The 20,442-nt window shown below is 43.8% G+C and overlaps 1 protein-coding gene across 1 annotated transcript in view; it reads right to left on the bottom strand.

Moving 5' to 3' along the window:
• LOC147716811 (uncharacterized) overlaps nt 1-13,161 on the bottom strand; it is a 103,775-nt gene extending 90,614 nt beyond the window's left edge. The window contains exons 1-2 of the mRNA XM_086920436.1: nt 13,077-13,161; nt 2,000-2,154 (exon numbers count right to left, since the gene is read on the bottom strand). Coding sequence (XP_086776562.1) covers nt 2,000-2,154; nt 13,077-13,161 — 240 coding nt within the window. The remainder of the gene's footprint in view (nt 1-1,999; nt 2,155-13,076) is intronic.
• Between the last annotated feature and the right edge of the window lie 7,281 nt (nt 13,162-20,442).

Genomic DNA, 20,442 nt, shown 5'->3' with positions numbered 1-20,442 from the left:
ACCCTGGATACATGAAACAACAGATAATGTTACCTTAAAAGGGCTTTTGAGCAATTCTAAGTTAGGATTCATGACCTGGGATGCATTCTTCCGCCCCGATACAGTGGCTCACTTTCTAACAAGCTCTTGGCATTGCTGTGATTAGGGGGAGGAGAAATGCGGCTCGGGAGCAAATGGTAACGAGCGCGTGAATGGGAAGAGCGGCCGTGGGAGGGGGGAGAGGAAGTCGGAGAGTGCGAAGTGCAGGCGGGGGGCGGGGAGCGGAGCCTTTGAAGTGTGTGAGGCACTGAGAGACAGATGGTGGTTTGTGACGTAGCTGGTTTGTGAACGCGCATGGAGCACATGCACTGTGGCAAATCCGCCGTTGGTTTCAAAGCTTATTTGGCCTTCAATACTCTTGTCCATTTATCACTTAAGTGATAAATAGTCGAGACCTAAAAAGTAGAGGATGCGGAAGAGAAAGATAGCAAAAGAGTGACAAAGGAAGAAAGCAGGCATTAAAACAAGCATTGAAAATGCAATAGGTCTAGCCTTTCATTAAGTTAAAGCCATTTGCTTTGCTAATGGTACTGTATAGCAAAGCAAATGGCTTTAACTTAATACACTTGTTAATACAGTCTGGGCATAGTGAGGTTCCGTGACAATTATAAGTGGTGTTCTTGACTCGCACGAATATGGTCGAGTCTGGTATCTATGAACCGCAAATGACGAGTTTAGTGGGTGTACGCAGTTTCGTTGTGCTAACCTAAACCGTTCGTCTGTTACGTGGGTATTTTTATCTGTACCCACGGGTTCCATCTTAGATACGGCATCCATTTTGTCTCTTGCCCTCAAGTAGCCAGCGAACGGACGTTGTCCGCTTCGCGACCCTGGGACTCCCAAGATATTTGCGGAAGACATATGTCCTTTGTAAGTGTCTTTATGATGAGGGGGATACTACTGTAAAGCAGATGGCGCCGCTCGAGGCTCATCTTGCCGCACGGACTTATTGTCTCAGCCGTGCATCTCATTAGGCACGTCCCTTTGATGCCTATATCTCGTGTTTCCCGATTCCTCCCCTTTTACACCCTTTCCGATTTCCCCACTGTCTCCGTCTTCCTCTACACCTGTTCTTGTTCCTATTTCGATCTGTTTATTACCGATTGGAATTCACTAATGTTAGGAAGATGGGTTTTTACAGTTGGGAACCGCCAAATGTTTCCGCACTTATGTTCCGGGCCTTGTGTGTTTCAAAGTGACCAAAACGACCCCTCTGGGGGATGATTGTGGGAACCGGGTCATAAACTTTTGTCTTCAATGTAACTCTATGGGGAAATTGTGTATAAAAGGAGCGATCCACAGAACCAATTTGAAGCAGTCTCCCCAAGTTGCACGTGTGTTACTTGTCGTGACTTCTGTGTTCCCTGCAGTAAATAAACCTTGAATCTTTGACGCCAAAGGAAGTGTCCCGTGTCTCTGTGATTCGTACGCCGGAGCAGGTTACCCACGAAGGTTTCAGGTGTTGTGCCCTGGCACCGCTGGGTTCTAAAAACCCAGTCCTTCAATAGGTTGTACCTTAGTGTAACACTTAAACATAGCAATAAGCAACAGAGTGACCACTCAACTATTGCAAAGGACATCCCACTTGCCAGCAACGTGTGTCGCTGCATTTTTGTAACTTTTGAAATGTTTAAGGTAGAAATAATTTTCTGTTGTTAAAATCTGCAGATTATTCAGCAGATTTTGGGTTATCTGGCCAATATGACAAATCTATAATTATGCAAAAAATGCCACAGTCGCATCATTCCAGTGGCCCTGGACTTGGAATAGGGAATGTACAAAAAAGTTAATTAGAGTGGACAAGCCACGAGATAGAAGGTCAGAGGAGAGAGGAAGACAAGGATTGGCATAGCCAATAGGTCTTCCTTTTTAGAATTTATACGCGCTTAACCAGAGCTATTGGCTTTGCCAATGTGTTCAAGCTATGTTGTAGAGTAGTTCTCTATCGTAGGATACTCACGCGGGACATCAGATGAGATGTGGCATTATTCAGCTTCCTTGATAGCCTCAGAGGGATGGTACCATCACTTGTAACGACAGGACACTCAACCAACTCCCTCAAGGATCTGACCAAATCAGAAGAGCCCCTCACAGTTGACAGGTACAGCCCTGTGCCTGCAAGCAAACAAAAATGTAAATTTAAAGAATGAAGCCTTAGAGAATTCTAGCATGAACAATAAGTCCAGCAGGAAAATCCTTTCAGCATCTCTCCTTAGCTCAGACCATAACCAATTGGCTATAAGCAATAATTGAATTAGTAATCACAGTGGGACAGATCAGTCAAACCAACAAGCCCGGATTATAACGCCGGCTATTAGAGACGATGGTACCACAGCAGGAATAACCTTCCTTGAATTAAACTTCGACCTTACAGAGTCTCATCCAGAGGTACTGGCCACTGCGCAAAAAAAAAACAATGCTCCCCGACAAGTTCAAATCTTCTAAACTCCTTTTTCTCTATTCAGGACAATGGGCCCGATTCACAGAACTAACTTAAAACAAAATCCTAAACTTACTACTTTTGGTATTCACAGAAGTTAGGATTTTGTTTTAAGACAGACTTAAGACAAACTTAAGTTAGGATTCTGTCTTAAGTCTGTCTTAAGTCTGTCTTAAGACAAAATCCTAACTTCTGTGAATACCAAAAGTAGTAAGTTTAGGATTTTGTCTTAAGTTAGTTCTGTGAATCGGGCCCAATGAGTCCTTGAAACCTGGATGTCCATCGATCACCTAGGACCCCCAGCAATCAAAACCCACCTCACTCTCGTTAATAACACATTGATCTCAATGGCAAACGTGGCCCTCATGCATGCGGACAAGCTTGACACAAACATACTACAGTCAGTAGCTGGTCTAATATCAGGTCTCGATACAAAGCTTGAATATCTGAATTCGCTGATCAATAGGGCCTGCTGGACGAAACTCCAGCCGGGGAGGCCTGGACAATAGGTTTCCTGTCAGAGGGAGGTGTAACCACCTCCCAGACAGGCTTTAGTGTATTGGGGCTGGGTAGGTGCACTCCAAGAGTGCTTTGAAGTCTGCACTGGGGCCCATTTGATGTCCCTGTGCATAGTCCAGTTCAAACCGGTTGCAGGGGCTACCAGCTCCTGCTCTGGTGCAAAACTGGACAAAGAAAATGGGTGTTTCCACCCCTCTTTCCAAACCCTCCCATTGGTGGGTACCCAGAGTAAGTCCAACCCCTTCCTTGGGTATAAGAAAGGAATCCCTCACAACAGGGCTTTAGATTACAGCTTGATGAAACCCAGCTACAGAAGTCGTGGAACTTCGATGATCTACACAATAAGATGACAGAAGAATCTCCCTTGGAGTAAAGGAGTCACTTCCCTGTTTGCAAGGAACCAAAGACGCATCTGCCGGTTTGCATCTCTGAAGCTCCCGCCGGACTTTGAAGTATTTGCAAAATAGGAGGTGGGTTTCCATACTTCCCAGAGGCTGAACCGAGTGCCCAGCAAAGCTGAGACCTGTAGCCCTTGTGGGTACCGTGGAACCAGAACCCCATGACACTGTGCACATTTGCAAGTGCATTAACTTCTCAACGTTCCTTGAGGCTGTGCATTGGGTTACTTGTAGCCCAGACCCCGATCACCTTTTCCACTGAAGCTTGCTAGCCTACACTCCACAAGTGTTCCGTGAGCCGGCCCTTTACGATCCCTGGTCCGTTGACTGGTGGGTCCCTGAGAAGGTAACTTTGTCTTTCCTTGAGTTTCCCTGGTAGCTCCAGACGTGCACTGACTCTCCACCACTTGGTGAGTCCCCGGACCTTGCTGGTTCGCACGAAGCATCTTTTCTATTCCTGCATGGGTTGCTGTTGCCGAGGCACCGGCTCCGCAACATTCAACATCCTTCGTGGGACAGCTCGAATCCAGCTCCTGGTCATCGTCGATGCCTCCTGGTCCTCGTGGCTGCAGAGTCAAGCTTCACCTCTTCACACCTGAAACACCCGACATCTGTGGGCATTCGTCTATTGTGCCCCTGGTCACTGGCAAGTGACCCAGACTCTGTCCCCTCTGCTTTCAGGTTCCTCACATCTTCGATCCAGGCTTGGATCACACCGTCTTCTCAATGGTAGCATCACTTTGCAGCAGATCGCCATTGAAATCAATGACGATTCCCGACACCAAAAGACAACTATGCACCCGGCTTCCCTGGTGAGGTAACTGGAGTACTCCAGAGATATTAAGATCTTTTTTTTTTCTAGACCCGACCCCACCCCTAAGAGATCTTAATATCTCTGCTGATCTTAAGGGTGGGGACAGATCTAGAATGTATAAGGGCAGCAAGCCCAGGGTGTTTAAAGCTCTGTACTCCCTGGTTGACTCGCACAGCTTAACTGAGAAACATGACCTGAGTTATACATATTTCTCACACCCACATAAGAAACATTCTAAACTTGATTATTTTTTAATTTCATCATCAGAAATGTCGAGGGTGTGGATCAAAAAGCGTCCAAAACTCATCTCGGACCACAATCCCCTGGTTTTAACATATGATTTTGAGAAAACCCCAAAAATCTGATCGAGATGGACATTTGAGAGAAGACTCTGGGCCAATCCCCAATTTATAGAGCACCTGAAAAAATGGGTTGTAAAGTTCTTTAATGCAAACCGGTTTAGTGCCTCACGTAACTGTGTCTGGTACACTTTTAAAGCAGGTCTCAGGGGGGAGGCATTTAGCTTCTCAGCTAGGCAGAGAAAAATCAACCAGGAAGAACACGAGGAATTGATGGGGCAGCTAATAAAGGCAGAGGAACAACATCTTAGCGATATTAAAACCGGAGGAGGTGTTGATAATTTTGGCCATAAACTAGGAGAACATGATAAACTGATGTTAGAATCAGATTTGACTATGAGTGGCTGCAGGGAAGGCGACAGGGCCAGATAATATCCCTATTGAGGTATATAAGTGCTCAGACTTCGGCCAATATTCAGGCTACCGCCTAAATGTATGTAAAACTCAAATAATCTGCTCAAATAATATTCAAAAGAAGGATGGCAAATATATGGATTCAGCAATCTATCTGGGCGTTAGGATTAACGCTAAGGTAGATACAATTGTTAAGGCTAACTATCTACCAGTACTTAAGACTATTACTGCAGAGCTAAAAAGAATTAATTCTGTACATCTATCGCTAATAGGCAGAGTAAACGTCATTAAGATGACCATGTTCCCCAAGATACTGTACCTATTTCGTACTATCCCCTTGGTGGTCAGCGAGGATGTGTTAAGGCCCCTGGAAGCAGCCTGTGCTAATTTCATCTGGCACTATGGCAAAATCAGACGGTCTATGAAATACCTCTCACTACCGTTGGATACGGGAGGGCTAGCAGCTCCTAATCTAAGATTTTATATGTTGAATTGTCTCTTTAATCAAATGGCCATCTTGTTAGATAGTGCCCAAAGTACATCTGACCTTCCATTAGGGGTCAGACACCCACCCTCTATCTTCAAGCTGCTATTGGGCAAGGAGACGACCGGCGTATTTTTACGCAAAACCAATAAGAGCTATTATAACAAAAAACGCTACAAGATATTGGAAAGTGCCTGGCAGGTTTGGAAGAATATTCAGAAGCTTCTGGGAATTCCGAAAATTAATTATTATACAGCACTTTGGAAATCTAGCCTTTTCCTGTTTTTAAGCAGCGATAGTCTGTGGGGTTTGCGGGAGGGGTTGGGAGTTAGAAGAGTTGGAGACTTGTATACTGGAGAGAGAATGCTAACCTTTGAAGAAATCCAGGGTAAATATCTAATTCCCGCTGCTCAGGGATTCAAATTTTTGCAGGTACAACATACACTAACTAGAAGAAGGTCAGCCATCCCCCCCAGGGGTTAAAAACATCGTGGTGGAATATATTCTAGGTGGTGGGGTCAAAATTAATCCAATTTACAAAAGCTTATTGTTAACCCTCCAGAGCGATATGGATAAGATCGAATCAGCTTGGATAACCAAACTAGGGGATCCGGCGGTTGATTTAGGAATGACATTGGACTTGGCTGTGTAATGGTTCCACTTTACAAATCTGAGAGCGCAACACAATAAAACAATATTCAACTTATATTTCACCCCAGCAAAGCTATTTGGGTGGGGTAAGAGGGATGATAGTAAATGTCCTAGGTGTGCTGAGGAAGCAGACAATTTAGCACATATGTTCTTTTATTGTGTAAAGCTTACAGAGATCTGTATGAGTATCCAGAAATTTTGGGAGGGGCTGCTAGGTATTGAGATCCGCCTATCCCCTAAACTCATAATTCTTGGCTATGACAGCAAATTAAAACTGAATAAGGACGAAGAAGGGTTTGTCTTTGTCTCAGTGGCTATCCTTCGGATTATGCTGGCTGCAGGCTGGAAAGATACTGAGGCCCCATCCTTCCAGATGTGGCTTTCTCGCCTTTTAGGGATCCATACTATAGAGTCTGCCCTCTATAGGGGAAGAGGCAGGAAAACTAGAGAGTCAGGTTTAAAACTATGGGCCGCTTAAAATCTGGAGAGACTCCCACATATAGCCCTATTGCTATGATACTCTAGCCGTAAACTGTGAAATGAATTAGGTTATTAGATACAGTTGAAACATCTGTATGGCGTTTTCTTTTTCTCTTTATCGTCTTGATACATGTATAGTTGTTTTTATGCTTTTATTGCTAATTGTATACTGTATGTAATGGACCGTACCGGGTAACGAATAAAAAAAAGAAAAAAGAAAAAAAGAGAAAAGAAAGGCAACCCGAGGGGCAATCAGTGCACGCTCTAACAGGTTGGGTTATCTGGGAGGCAAACCATAATGAAAATGACCAGAAAATAACGGAAGTAATGACAACTTTATATTTGTTATATAACTTTCGGAACTAGGAGACTGGAGAAATTTAAATTGGAAGTTTTCCAAAACGCTGGTGTTCGAGATTTCAGATGTCCACGTGAGAACATGTGAAAATGTTGCTGTGAGAACTGCTGGCGGTGTTGCAGCACCAAACCTTTCCAATAGTAGATGAAACGCTGCAACCACAAACCTCATTACTTACAAAGCCACAACTAAATAAAGCATTACAAAGGTGTCTGTTTTAACAAAGCAGTGTGCCTAAAAATCAAATGGCAGGTAGGAAGTTGTACCAAATACACGAGCTAGGAAGGAATTTTGAAATCTAGATACAGAGCTGGGTTCTTAACTAGCTGTGTAAAAAAATAAAACATTTAAATCGAGGTAAAAAAATAAAAAGCTGAAAGGGCAGGTATAAAAATGCTGACTCAGGTCCAACATGGTGGCTCCGTATTGTGAAAATGTGCTACATTGGGCATCTTCCTCATATATACACAGTTGGATGCTGGTATCAGCACTTGCTGGAGATGGGCTGCTTCTGTGTCTCGACGTTTCTAGGCATCATTCACACTCGACCTTCTCAAGTATGGGTGACAGACTAAACATCATAGATGATGTTGCAAGCAACCCTCAAACCCCAGTGACCAAATCATGAAGGCCTTCTGTGGCATAATTTTATCTAAATTGGGGACTGATTTTCAGACAGTACAGCTCGGAAACAGAGACCAAGGTTTTCCACTTTGTTTCTGAGCTGGCTTGTTTCAAACAATGCAGAACCGCTACTCTGAGAAATATTAGGTTTAATAAATCCACCTTTTAGACTGCAGGCACATAAAAACAGGTGTTCGGCTCTGTGCTGAGCCAGCAAAACCGAAAATGCCAGGGTCTCAGGTGTATGACAATTGACCCATCACATTTAGAGTTTCATTTTGGATTGTTTTCATTTTGCTAAGATTGCCCCTGCCTTGATGGTGCATGCCCCGTTGGTGAAAATATAGGGTGTATGCCTGTTCAACATTTCATGGTGGCCTTTTTAACCAGTCAGCAGTGTTTTTATTCTCAGTAGAGTGACCTTCAAAGCGGAGGGCTATCTTTGGAAAATGAAAAATCAAGGTTTCTGATGCCTTGGAAGTGGTCTCTCAGTGCATGGGGGACACTTTTGTGTTTTTCCTTTCTAGGACTGCCATGGTGTGCCTTGTAGGTAAGAACAGTAAAAAAAGCTGACAAAAGCTTTTGTCAGATACATATGGCGAACCCCCTCTGATGCCATAATCTTTAGCAATTGCCTCCATAAGGGGTTTCTCAATGGAAGAAACATCAGCGACTCCACTACTGTTCAAGATGAGTCTGGGATGTGGGAGGCAGGATTTTTGGAAACTGCACATATTTGGCGATATCCTTGTAATCAGCTATGTCTAAATTGGCCCTAGATCTCTTTAAATGACCTTGGAATACAACAATCATTTGGGGAACCATTCACAAACTGGTAGGAGATAAAATTATCGTAGATGCTCAACATGCTCTTTTTCATATTCATGCTTTTCAAGCTTTACTGTAAACGTGTTATTGTCCATGCTTGAAAGAACTTAAGATCATGTATTTCATGTTCTTCACAAGGTGGCAAAATATCAATATTTCTTCTTAACAAATTCTTTCGCAATTTCAGAAAAAGGTAAATACATTGATCTTTGGAATACAGTGAGTTCCTTACAAGGTCCAAAGGACATGTCCATATATTTGTTTGCAACATTCACTTCAAGCAGTGCGATAGGCTGATATGGTTTCGCACTCTTGGGAGATTCACCAGCATCTTGTGACACTGGCCTCCATGATTTCTACTACAGTAGCCAATTCTGTATATTATTAATGCCAGCATGAGGGCAATTCCTTGACGATGGAGGCCTGATTTCAGGAAAGATGTGTATGTGGTAGAAGTCATTTTGGTGCTGCTCAGCTGTGTGGCTGGTAAAAAGGTAGACTTCAAGTGCGACTTCCAGGCCTAAGCTTTTAAGTCTGGTTCATCAGTGTTCCCAAGGCAATGGGTAGTGAAATGGTAGAGCACAGTTTTGTGGAGTAGTGGACTGGTCATGAAAGCATTGGCACACATCCTGCCTGATGCATCCAGGTTTCAATGTGTTCCATGTAAGGCAGTCTAGGCGATCTGATTAGATTTTCCTGTGTCAATCGCAGTATTGTTGTGGCACATTTCTTAGCCCCAATTGAAGCTGCCTAGAATATCTGACAAGGTGTCCCTTCCTGCACAACATTTGTAAGAATAGGGGTGCCCCTGACACAAGTTCCTAAATCAGGGTATATCAGTCAAATGTAATCAAAGCAACTTAGGAAAGTTGAAGATAATTTATGGACCTAGACAGCAGATACAATATGAAAAATATACACTCTGTAAGATTTGATATACAAAAAATCTTTTTATTTTTTATTTATTTTTTATGGTTATGATATTTCTGTACAATTTAAAAATAGGAACATACTGAGAGAATAATGCCCTCTATCATTGAAAATGCATAATATTTGCATACTTGTAATTCTCTTCCTATCATACTCCTGACGCTGTGCTATAAATCTAGTTGCTCTCACAGTGTCTACAACAAATATTCTGGTATGTGGAATTCATTAAACATTCATCAAACATTAAAAAAAAAAAAAGGAACTGGAGTACTCCAGTGCTCCTGTGGGTGTTGGCCCTAGAACCCCTTAAGTCTAACGGGGTTTGCTCAAAGTCTCTCCTAAGTGTCCTTAATCTTTAAATTTCCAACCGAGACTTTTCCCATAGAAGCTAACGTTGATTCGCAGCTGTGTGCTCACACCGCACACGTCACCCATGGGTCCCCTGTGTCACTACTTTGGGTGATTCTACAGGCTCTAGGCCTTCTGTCTAGTCAAGTCATGCTTCTTATACCACTTTCTTAATATATGGTTTAGTTCGCCCCTAGGGCCTAACGTATATTGTGCTAATTTACTGTGATATATCAAGTGTAACATATGTGCTTAGACCTCCAGCCTCATAAAGAGACTTGTAGGGTGTGTTTAGAATAAATACATATATGTTATTTTAATACCTGGTGTGGTTCTCCTTTCATTTAGCCATTCACGTGATTATAGACTGGAAAACAAGCTGCTTCACATTCCTTCAAGACTTACCCTGAAGGCTTCTCTCCATAGCTACCACTAGGATAGCTTTCAAATAAGGTTGTCTTTAACCTATCACCTCTAAGGGGGTTGTTTGGACTGTTGCGAGGTGCCGCCTATAACTAGTGGACAGCATATGCCAGGCCAATTTCTCACACGGATCATCTGTTGAAGGCGAATGGTATAAGACCAAAGAACCCCACTAACTCAGGACTGATGATCTCTCGCAGGTAAAGGTGCCTGAAGGATAAACTCTTAAATCTGATAAAAACTTCTGGATGTCTAAAGGTGATCCTCTCAACCAGAACCACCAAAAAACAGTATTCGAAGTGGACAACACAATCGCCCACAACACCTATCAAGAAACATCTACCACCTGTCCACCAAATGGACAAAATTACAAACCAAAAGCAGTCACAAAGAAATTTCACCTCAAACACATCAAAGAGCTAAAATGCCTCAAACTCAGACGACAAGGAAACCATAATCCGCAGGACAAGCAGCAATGACGCTCCCCCCTCGCTTAAGAGAAATAGGAGTGTTGACCTGATGCAGTCAGTACGGAAAATGCATTCATGGGAAGCTTTGAACCCCGCGGGGAACATAACACCAAAGACTACAGCAAATCAGGGTGCCTTGGATGTAAGCCCTCATGATACATCCTCCGCTTCGGATGGCACAAATCCCTCCAAAATCTAAAGCTGAGGTTATATCCTAGCTATACCTCGCAAGGGAAGTGGGATTTTCTCAATAGAGAAAACATCTTCAGGCTCTGCTCAATCATGCCAGGACTGGAGAACATAAAAACCTCAGACATTGATAGAGTGGCATTCCTAGCCCCAGATCCCGGTGATAAGAATGAGGCATTAGAAGTAACCTTCTCTAATCAGGAAATGGCAAAGGCACTAAGGGAAAATAAAAACCCTCTGGACGACTGGGGGATCCAGGCAAGAAATCCAGTAAAAACAAAACATCTGGCAATCCTGAAAAAAGGAGTAGATATAGCACAGCCACCAGACCATAAAAGAAAATCTAAAAGTAAGGAGAAGAGAAAGACTGAGATAAATCCCACAACCGAGTCCATTATGCATGGCATCAGAGTTGGTCCTAGAACCAGACAATGGAGTAACAGCCCATTACAAACCACAATTGACCCAGAAGAGGGAAAACAAACATGCCTGGCCAAGAGAGAGAATATCAAAGGTTGTTCCTGGGTACCAAGGGCTCTATACTTTTGCCTTTTGACAATCGGGGACTCTACATTGACAAGAAAAATGCAACTTTTAAGTTAAATATCTGCTCTTGGAATTCCCGGGGTCTAATCGACAACGAAGAAAAAACGGATGCACTACAATCACTGAAGGGATACGACATCATAGTGGTGCAAGCTGAGGTCCAAGCTTTGGGAGGAGTGGCAATTTACAGCAAGAACAACCTGACAATGCAGGTATCCCTCATATGTCAGGGAAATGGTGAATACATACTCCTTAAAACAAGACTCCAAAATTCTGATACATTAAGCCAGGATCAGATTCAAATGATCTTAGTCTGTATCTACGTTCACCCATCTAAGCCCAAAAGAAAAACAACGTTAAATAGAATGCTGCCAACAATCAGCGATTTACATGCAAAGCACCCAGACAATCTATGGCTAATCATGGGTGATTTCAACACAAATCTAACTGAATCAGACTTAAACTCCTCCCTGGTAGCTTTGGATGATTCACCCTGGTCTATTCCCAAAATAAGCAGCCTGTCCAAACGAAAGGACAACCATTGGCTTGAATTGTCAGCCTATTTTAACCAACTGGGCCTCCGAGTCTTAAATGGATGATCATCCTTAGACTCACCAGCAGCCTACACTTACTTCTCTCACTGCAGGCTGGCCTCTATAGACTTCATTTGGATTTCAATTGCGCACTTTCATGCAGCACAAGATTTTGCTGTAATTCCCTCATTGGCAAGTGACCATGCCATCATCGCCTGCAAAATTATATCATCGCAATGCCATCGCCCAAAAATCAATTTGATCGGTGAGGAGGCCAATCTGGAGACAATCATGAAAATAAGGTGGTTCACCGAACATTAAGAAAAAATGGAAGGAGAAGTAGAAATAATTCTGTCTAGAGCAACTGAGGAAAATGGTAATCTAACCCTGACAATATCTTGGGAACAACTTCTGAGAGAGATTAGGATGGGAAATTTGTGCACATCAAACTTAAAAAGATGCCCGCCTCAAAAAACAAGAAGAGTTTATATCGGCAATTAAATGTAAATTAAACTACACCATGCGAAATATCACAAATGAGATCTCTGAGCACAGATTAGCCCAGGAAAAAGTTGCAGCAATTTGTCAAAACTACAGGAAAGCAAGATTCTCTCTTCGAAGAATGACAGAAGAAAGTCCCTGGATCAAAGCTCACGAAATAATAAATGGGATCAGAAGAAATTCTGGAAGTGGATGAATAACTGCTTCAAACCGGATCTGCAAGCCACTGTCACAAATATCTCAGCCCAAGCATGTGAAAATCACATACATGCTGTCTATGTGGACCCGCCCAGTGAAGACAGCACAAGTCACAAATAGGCTACCTCCTCTAATATACCATCTCGCTTTGAGCCACCACATAGACCAAGCGACTAGAAGGAAATACCAGCAGATCTGATCATGTCCATCATAAACAAAATGCGCCCCGGCGGGGCAATTGTCCCAAACTGGCTTCCAAAAGGGGTCTAGCATCAAAGATAACTTGATCTGCGTGTCCTACTTAATAAAAACAACTCTGGACAAGAAAGGGAAGGCACTGTATCTAGCTTACATTGATTTCCAAACAGCCTTCGATTTCATGGACCGTTAAAGATTGTGGATGAAACGAAAAAACTGGGGCATTAACAATTCACTATTAGATGCACTAGCTGTTCTATACTCCGGAACCTGGGTCAAAATCAGAGTGCCCGCCGAATGGTCAATAACAAAAAAGATACAAACTAACAAAGGGCTAAAGCAAAGTTGCATACTGGCCCCAATGTTTTTAAACCTGTATTTAGCAGACCTACCTGATTTCCTGGCAGAGGTTTCAGCATTCCCTCCCAAACTCGCTGGATCTAAAATCCAATCGCTGCAATACTCAGATAATACCATTCTGCTAGATCAAACCCCTGATTGGTCTACAGCAACTCCTAACTGCGTTGTCATCATACTGCAAAGCAAACAAATTGAAAAGAAACATGAGAAAAACAAAGACGATCATAATCTCTAGACAAATGAAGAGAAGAAGCTTATCGCAAGTTGACGGAAAATCTATCGAGACAGTCTATACTTACAAGTACCCTGGTGTATGGATCGACCATAAAGGAAGACAGTCCACACACATCACAGCGATGCATGGCCTGGCACAATCCTTGGAGGTTGCCCTTTGCAGAGCAAGTAAATCCATGTGCTCACCAGACCTCACCCCTTTAATCGAAGCAATGGGGGCAAAGTTTCAACCTTCCGTGTCCCATGGCGCTGTAGCCTTTAAAGACAAGGGGCCCGATGTAGGTGGCAAATACCGGTCGGAAACGGCCGAATTCGGCCGTTTCCCGACCGGTATTTGGCATCTTGAGATGTAGGGGGCCCGATTTTACAGATTCTGTAAATTTACCGAATCGGTAAATTTACAGAATCTGTAAAATACCGAATCAGTATTTTTACTGATTCGGTAATTCCCAGATGTAGGTTGGACTCTTCTGAGTCCCAAAGGCCCTACAAATTCGGTATTTTACCACCCAATCCTATTGGGTGTTAAAATACCGAATTCAGGTGTGCATGCACATGTGTGCATGCACACCTAGCCATGTGACAGACAGACATGCCCTTAGGGCATGTCTGTGTGCCACATGGTGCACATGCCTATTTTTGGGGTGCCAGAGGGTGTCAAAGTGACACCCCCTGCACCCTTGTGAATTTCGGTATTTACCGATTCGGTAAATACCGAATCGGTAATGCCCATTCATTCCTATGGGCTTCAAAGCCCATAGGAATGAATGGGCATTACCGATTCGGTATTTACCGAATCGGTAAATACCGAATTCTTCCGAATCGGTATTCCAGCACATCTGGAATACTTACATACCCACCCCTGAGATTTACCGATTTTTAATTACCGAATCGGTAAAATTCGGTAATTAGAAATCGGTAAATCTATTCTACCTACATCTAGCCCAAGATGTCATCGTGGCTGGACAGAGCTCAATCTGCCTGCTTCCGTAAAGTTTTCCTTTTACCCTCTTCCACTCTTCGTGTGCAAATTCGTAAAGAATTCAATTTGACATCTCAAAAGCTGATACTCAAAGCACGTTTCATAGCATTCTGTGTAAAGGCCAAACAAGCATGGCAAATTCATAAAAAAATTACATCTGGCTAATGATAAACAAACCTGGGTCATCCTGGCACAATTTTCTTACTCACTCTGTTGAAACATCGGAAGCCTGTGAAATAAGGGCCGCTCCCATACCGGCGGCAGCAAAACTTTTCATAAAACAAACAGAAATAATGTCAGAGGTCAAGGATGCAACAGCAAATCCATGTTATTGCAGTGCATGAGGGGAGTGTTCTGTGTTTCAGGAAGACTGGCTGCACTGATGGGCATAGTGACCATCCTAAAAGCATGATGACACCAATCTGTACCTCAGGCCCTCCATGGCTGCCAGTGTTGTGTCTCCGATGAACATCCATCCCACTAGCACTGACAATAACGCTATTGTCTCAGTCATAAGACTACCCCATAATAAGCACTGACTCTTCATCCCAACTCAGATTGGCCAACAATTGCCACAGAAAGAGACGTCAGTTCAGCAGGGCTACATCTGAATGGAATAAAGCAGGAACAGTAGGCATCTTCTTCTATCATCATTTTCAGAGCATTTAATGAAAATCTTTACTCTAGAATCAATTTAATAACTCTTTGCTTGACAAATAATCATAATATAAATATGTATTTCAATTTATAGGTGTATTAATTTAAATACTACCATACATATTAGATTAAAACACATCAGTAATTTGAGGCAAGAAATAGCAAAAAGCGGCGGGAGGGCGAGTTAAAGAAATCATAGGGTGGGAGGATGACATGACAGGGAGGAGGTGGTAGTATTGAGATCATGCACAGAGGGAGGCGGGACGAGAAATATCGTTTACAATGTGGTGTTTACACCGCACAACCTTTACCACGCACCCATTACAACTCAAGTCATTACTCCGACTTGCGCTGGATGGCGCTCTTGGTTAAGGAATAGTGTGATTTTCTATTCCAACACCTTCCCTACTGTAACGTGGACTGGAGTTGGAATAGAAAATCATATTCATCCTCAATCCAGTGCCCTCCAACGCAAGTTGTTGTAACGACTTGCATTGTAAAAACCGCAATGTAAATTACAGCGATCAAAATGATCGAGTTGTACTGTCATACATCCGGCGGGCAAGGGTGAAGGGGCGGGAAAGTTTTTATTTTTTTAAAAGAGACGTGAAGGAGCCTGCAGTGAAAGTACACTGCCATCAGAAGTAGTGCTTGGTCCAGGCTCTACAGCAGGATGAAGACTCGAAGCCCAGTAGGAAGATGAAGACAAGGAGGCACTGACCAACAGGAAGCAAGGAAAGGTGAGTGACATGGGAAACTGCTACTGAAAATTAATATTAAATACATGAGATTTCACAAGCACACCGCAAGTGATGTGCAGAAGAAACCTAATAAGCCCAACACAATCGCTGTGCAAGTGAAACCTAAAATCTATACTACTATTATAAAGAGAGAACTTTGAACCTTTGAGGCGGGTAAACTCAGGAACCACAGCGCCAATCAAAACACCCAATACAGCGTTGGAAATGTCAGGGTAAGCAGATGGACAAGGGCTATATAGCATCAAAAAATATACCTTGCAAGGGCAAAGTACGTTCTTTGCCAAAGTAGTCCCTTGGAAGTAGCGCCATGTCGGAGGTGGGCGTGTGCGTTAATGACGTTGAATGCAGTAGGCGTGCTGACATCACATAACAGTGACGGGGTTGGCCATTTTGGTAAAGTAAACCGGAGTGCAATGTGCGCTACAGCCACAGGGGCCCCTGACTACTCCGTCACCTTGGGGGACATGGAAGCCCAGAGCAGCACCAGTCCCAGGTACGTGCCGAAGAAGCCCAGAGCACCACCAGCCCCAGGTATGTGCCGCTCCCCCTGGCTCTCAGCCGCGCTACCTCCTCCGCCCCTTCACTCCACTTCTTCCCCGGCTCTGCTCAGTCCCGGTTCTAGAGGGTGGGCCAGGCCCACCCAAACATGAGACAGGCCCACTCAAACATGAGCCTTGGACCGAGGCTTGATGTGAGCCATTTTTTTGCCCCAATCGGTGTTCAGGCTGGCTCTCCTGATCGGAATTTAAGAGGCTGCAGCAGCCTCTGCGCAGCCCAGCACAGATTATCGCAGCCCATTGTCACATATAGAATGACAATGGGCCAAACCCAGCATTCACATCATGCGGTGGGAGCTTCCGCCCTGGCCTTAGGGCACAGGTATTCAAACGGTGGTGCGCGCCTCCCTGGGAGTCCATGACTGCAATCCCAGGGGGGCACAACTGCGTCTGCAAGGAAGGAATTATAAATGAAGATAGCCTGGAAGCGTCAACGTTTATCTGATGTGTTCACAGGCTGTCTTCTTTTATATGCAGAAGTTAAACAGCATAAAAAGTTTGCACCTGTAATCCTGAGTGTTTCCTGGGGCACTGTCAGTGAGGAGGGAGACGGGGCTCAAGGGTAAACACAATATGCTAATAACTATGTAATTTTTTCATTTTCATCATATATAAAAAACGTGCACACACAGTAAATGAAAAAACAAAGCAAATGAAACGAAATTTGGGGAAATATACTCTTCTACATTATAAACCTCCGTTATCTAAAGCAATCACTGCAGATTTCTGTGTGACCAGAGAGTCTCCGATTTGAAAACGGGTTTTCACAGTGGGAAATAGTAACTAGTGTATTTATAGAGCTACACGTTCCATGCCTGTGGTAAAAAAGCATTCTGCTGACATCAGATAAAGCATATATTAGCTCCTCGGCTGCTTTTATGTGTGTATGTGTGTTGCTTAACCAATTGCATACGGTTCAGCGTCATGAGAGGCCTATTGAGGTTCCGTGACGACTTGAACCCGTGTTTTCAAGTTTGTCGGAAATACATAAAAATGATATCAGTGAACCGCAAATGATCCATTTAGTATATCCTAGTGTTTCCGCTACGCTACGAGCAAGAGCACTCCTTCCACTGACACATTTCTGATCTACCCACGGCATCCATCTTACATCATGGCCGCCATTTTGTGTTTCCTTGCCCTCACATATGCAATAGCCTCTGATCACTGCATTCACTCCACTTTGATTAAGGACACGTAGCTTTAGCCGGAGATTCACCTCTTACATGACACGTGCACCTTAAATCAGATCACGCTGTAGCTGCATGACTCGACAAAGGCTGCCTCCTCTGCCCGAGGCCAGTCCTGCCAAACTGGTCTTCGTGTCCATTGTACCTGATCATGATTAGGCGGCCGAAGCCGGTAGCCTTGCCCATTTACAACCCACAAACATCTCTTATCCCGCTTTCTATCTTCTGCACCTGGCTATGCTCCTTTCCTTCTGGGCCTTTATTAGGGGGAGGTAACGAACTTTACGATGAGGCGGTCCGGCTCTTGAATACAATATTGACAAGGGATTGTGATGGACTGGTGGGAACCCCTCTTCGTGATGTTTGGTATCAGATATTATCGACAGTTCCTGTGTAACGCCAAATATTTATTGTTTAGAGACACAAAAGGTTTGGGAATGTACCGACATGTGAAATATTTGCCTAGAGCACAATTTTTGGTATATAAGGAGCAACCCACTTTGTGCAAATCGAACAGGCTCCTGGTTACTGCCCGTGTGTAGTATCTATGACTTCTGTGTCCCTGCAGTAATAAACCTTTGGTCTTTGACGCCACCATCGAGAAGCCCGTGTTTCTGTTCATTTGTGCACCAAGGCAGGTGGGACTCCGGGGTCTTTGGGTGTTGTACCCTGACACCTCTGGACGGAACCAAAAAGTCCAGAACTCCAATTGGTGCCCAACGTGGGGCGACGTCATTCGGTACCGGTCCAAAAGCCTGAAGAGTTCGAGAAGCTTCGTGTGAAGATTCCTGAGGGAGGCGCCCCACTTCATCGATCCCGGCATATCGCAAAAGTGGCCCTGAAGTTCTCTTCCACGAGGGTTCCCGTTCAGGACGGCTGCAGTGGGCCGTTGCCTTGACCGTCGCCCTGTCTTGGACCCGAAGTGGTGCAGTCCTTAGTACGGCGAAACGTGACGGGTTTCTCCTTGGTGACGTCTTCAGTGACTCAGTTAAGTATTTAGTAATAGCTAGCTGGTTACTTTTGTGAGGATTGTTAAAAATCCTTGATCGGTTCTTGGTTTGGTTTGGTTTTGCCAGATTATCGTTGGTTGATCTAATTACGATAATCTATTTGGTTTAGTTTTGGGTATCGATACATCAGTTCGTTTTTGGTAGGCCTAAGTTCTTGGTTCAAGTGCACAATTTGTTTCGTGTTTGTTTGTTTTGTGTTCCGGACTGAAAATGGTAAGTCGGAAAATGTTGTCTTGTTTTAGTTGCAACAGTGACTCACAATTAGAGGACTCTTGTCTGGTTCCTCCGATTGGGACTCCCCTATATGATTTATACTGTAAGTATGGTGTGGGTCCTATAACTTATAATGAGATATGGGTCCGTTATTGTAAGAAGGATGGTGTCCTTAGTTGGCCACTGCATGGTAGTTTTGAACAAGAGATTCTCGACAACTTAGAAGCAAAATTGTTTAGGAAGAAAGCCCGGCCGGCAATGTTTGACTCTTTTCGTTATTGGCGGAAAGAATCCAAACAGAGAGAAATGAAAAGGTTGAAGAAAGAGCAAAAAGAACAAGAAGAGTTAACTCTAGAGCAAGCGACTAAACAGTTGCAGGCTAACGAGTGTGAAAAGGCCATAGATGTAGCCATTAGAGAGCATAACTTAGCGATTGACAAGTGCTATCCTGCCTTGCCATCGAAAATGGCTAAGATACTGGAGGATTCCGAAAACGATCCTCTGCTATCTTATCTGTTACGGTCACCTCCACCGTATGCACAAGGTGCTACGGCTCCACTCATCCCGAATGTTCAATTGCCGGTTGCTGGACAACCTGGTGTTCCTGCTCCTGTTCCTCAGAATCAAGTTCCTATACTTCCTGTGGTGAATGTAAATGTTCCTACAGCTCCTCCTCTTCCCGCACTGCCAGCTCCTATACCTACCACTGTACCTACTGGTCCTCAAACTATTTTTCTCGATACTCCTACTGTTTCGTCATCTATTCCTACCTCTACTGCATTCTCTATGTCTGCGAGTGTACTAACTCCACTTTCTGTTCGTCGAAGAATCACTGATTCTGTTACTAATATGCTGTCTCCTATATATAAAACCTTGATTAAGACTCCTACTCCTGACTCTGTTCAGAGACGGAGTCAGCTTCCAAGTACTGAGGAACGGGGAGTTTTAGACTCCACGGCTCTCAGATGGATTACGAAAGTTAGAAGATATAGTACGAAAGATGTGTTAGAGACATTTATGCAATGGGGAGAGCCAACGCAACGGTACGTCTTTGATGAGATGTGCTCGTTGTTACGTGAAGAGATAGAAGAAGACGACGTCGAATCAGATTTGGAAGATTTAATTAAAGTTCAAAAGGAGTTTGCTGCTGGAATGATAGTGGGTGAGAATATAAAGCAAGCGATGGAACTCATTTTAAGTTTTAGGAGTGATCCATCTCTTCGTTCACCGAGAGATTTAGAAAAAGGTAAAGTGAAGCCAAGTCGCCAATATCCTATGAGGGAGGTTCCTCCAATTTGGCGCGAAGCAGTACAACGTGATGATAATGCAGGAATTGCAGCTGCTCCAGCACAGTTCCAAAGAGTATGGATACATATTCCATGGAAGCGAGCAGAAGTGTTAGCAGTGAAACAGGCTTTGCCAGATCCACGTAAGAATCCAGCCGGATATTACAAGGAATTGACACAGACAGTTGAGGCTTGTATAATGAACTTAGCCGACATTGATATGTTGTTTGGTAATGTAGTTCCGCAACCAGTGTGGGCTAAAATTCGTAGAGAGGATCATCAGGCTGCTTTAGGTGGTGATTGGGCAGCTATCACTGCAGCAGATGCTCAACAAATAGGTGGTGCGAAACCCGAACCTTTGATTGCTAATCTGCCAGGTAGAATAATTGATTTAATGAAGACTCTGATGCCAGCATTGCGTGTTAATTGGGGCAAGTTGTCAGCGTGTAGACAGAAGAAAGACGAAAGCGTCTCGGACTTCTTCACGAGGTTCGAAGAGACTTTTGTA

The sequence above is a fragment of the Lissotriton vulgaris genome, chromosome 5 (assembly GCF_964263255.1).
Source record: "Lissotriton vulgaris chromosome 5, aLisVul1.2, whole genome shotgun sequence".
Lineage (NCBI taxonomy): Eukaryota > Metazoa > Chordata > Amphibia > Caudata > Salamandridae > Lissotriton > Lissotriton vulgaris.
The sequence above is the reverse complement of the archived record's forward strand: the minus strand, read 5'-3'. Positions and strand labels throughout refer to the sequence as shown.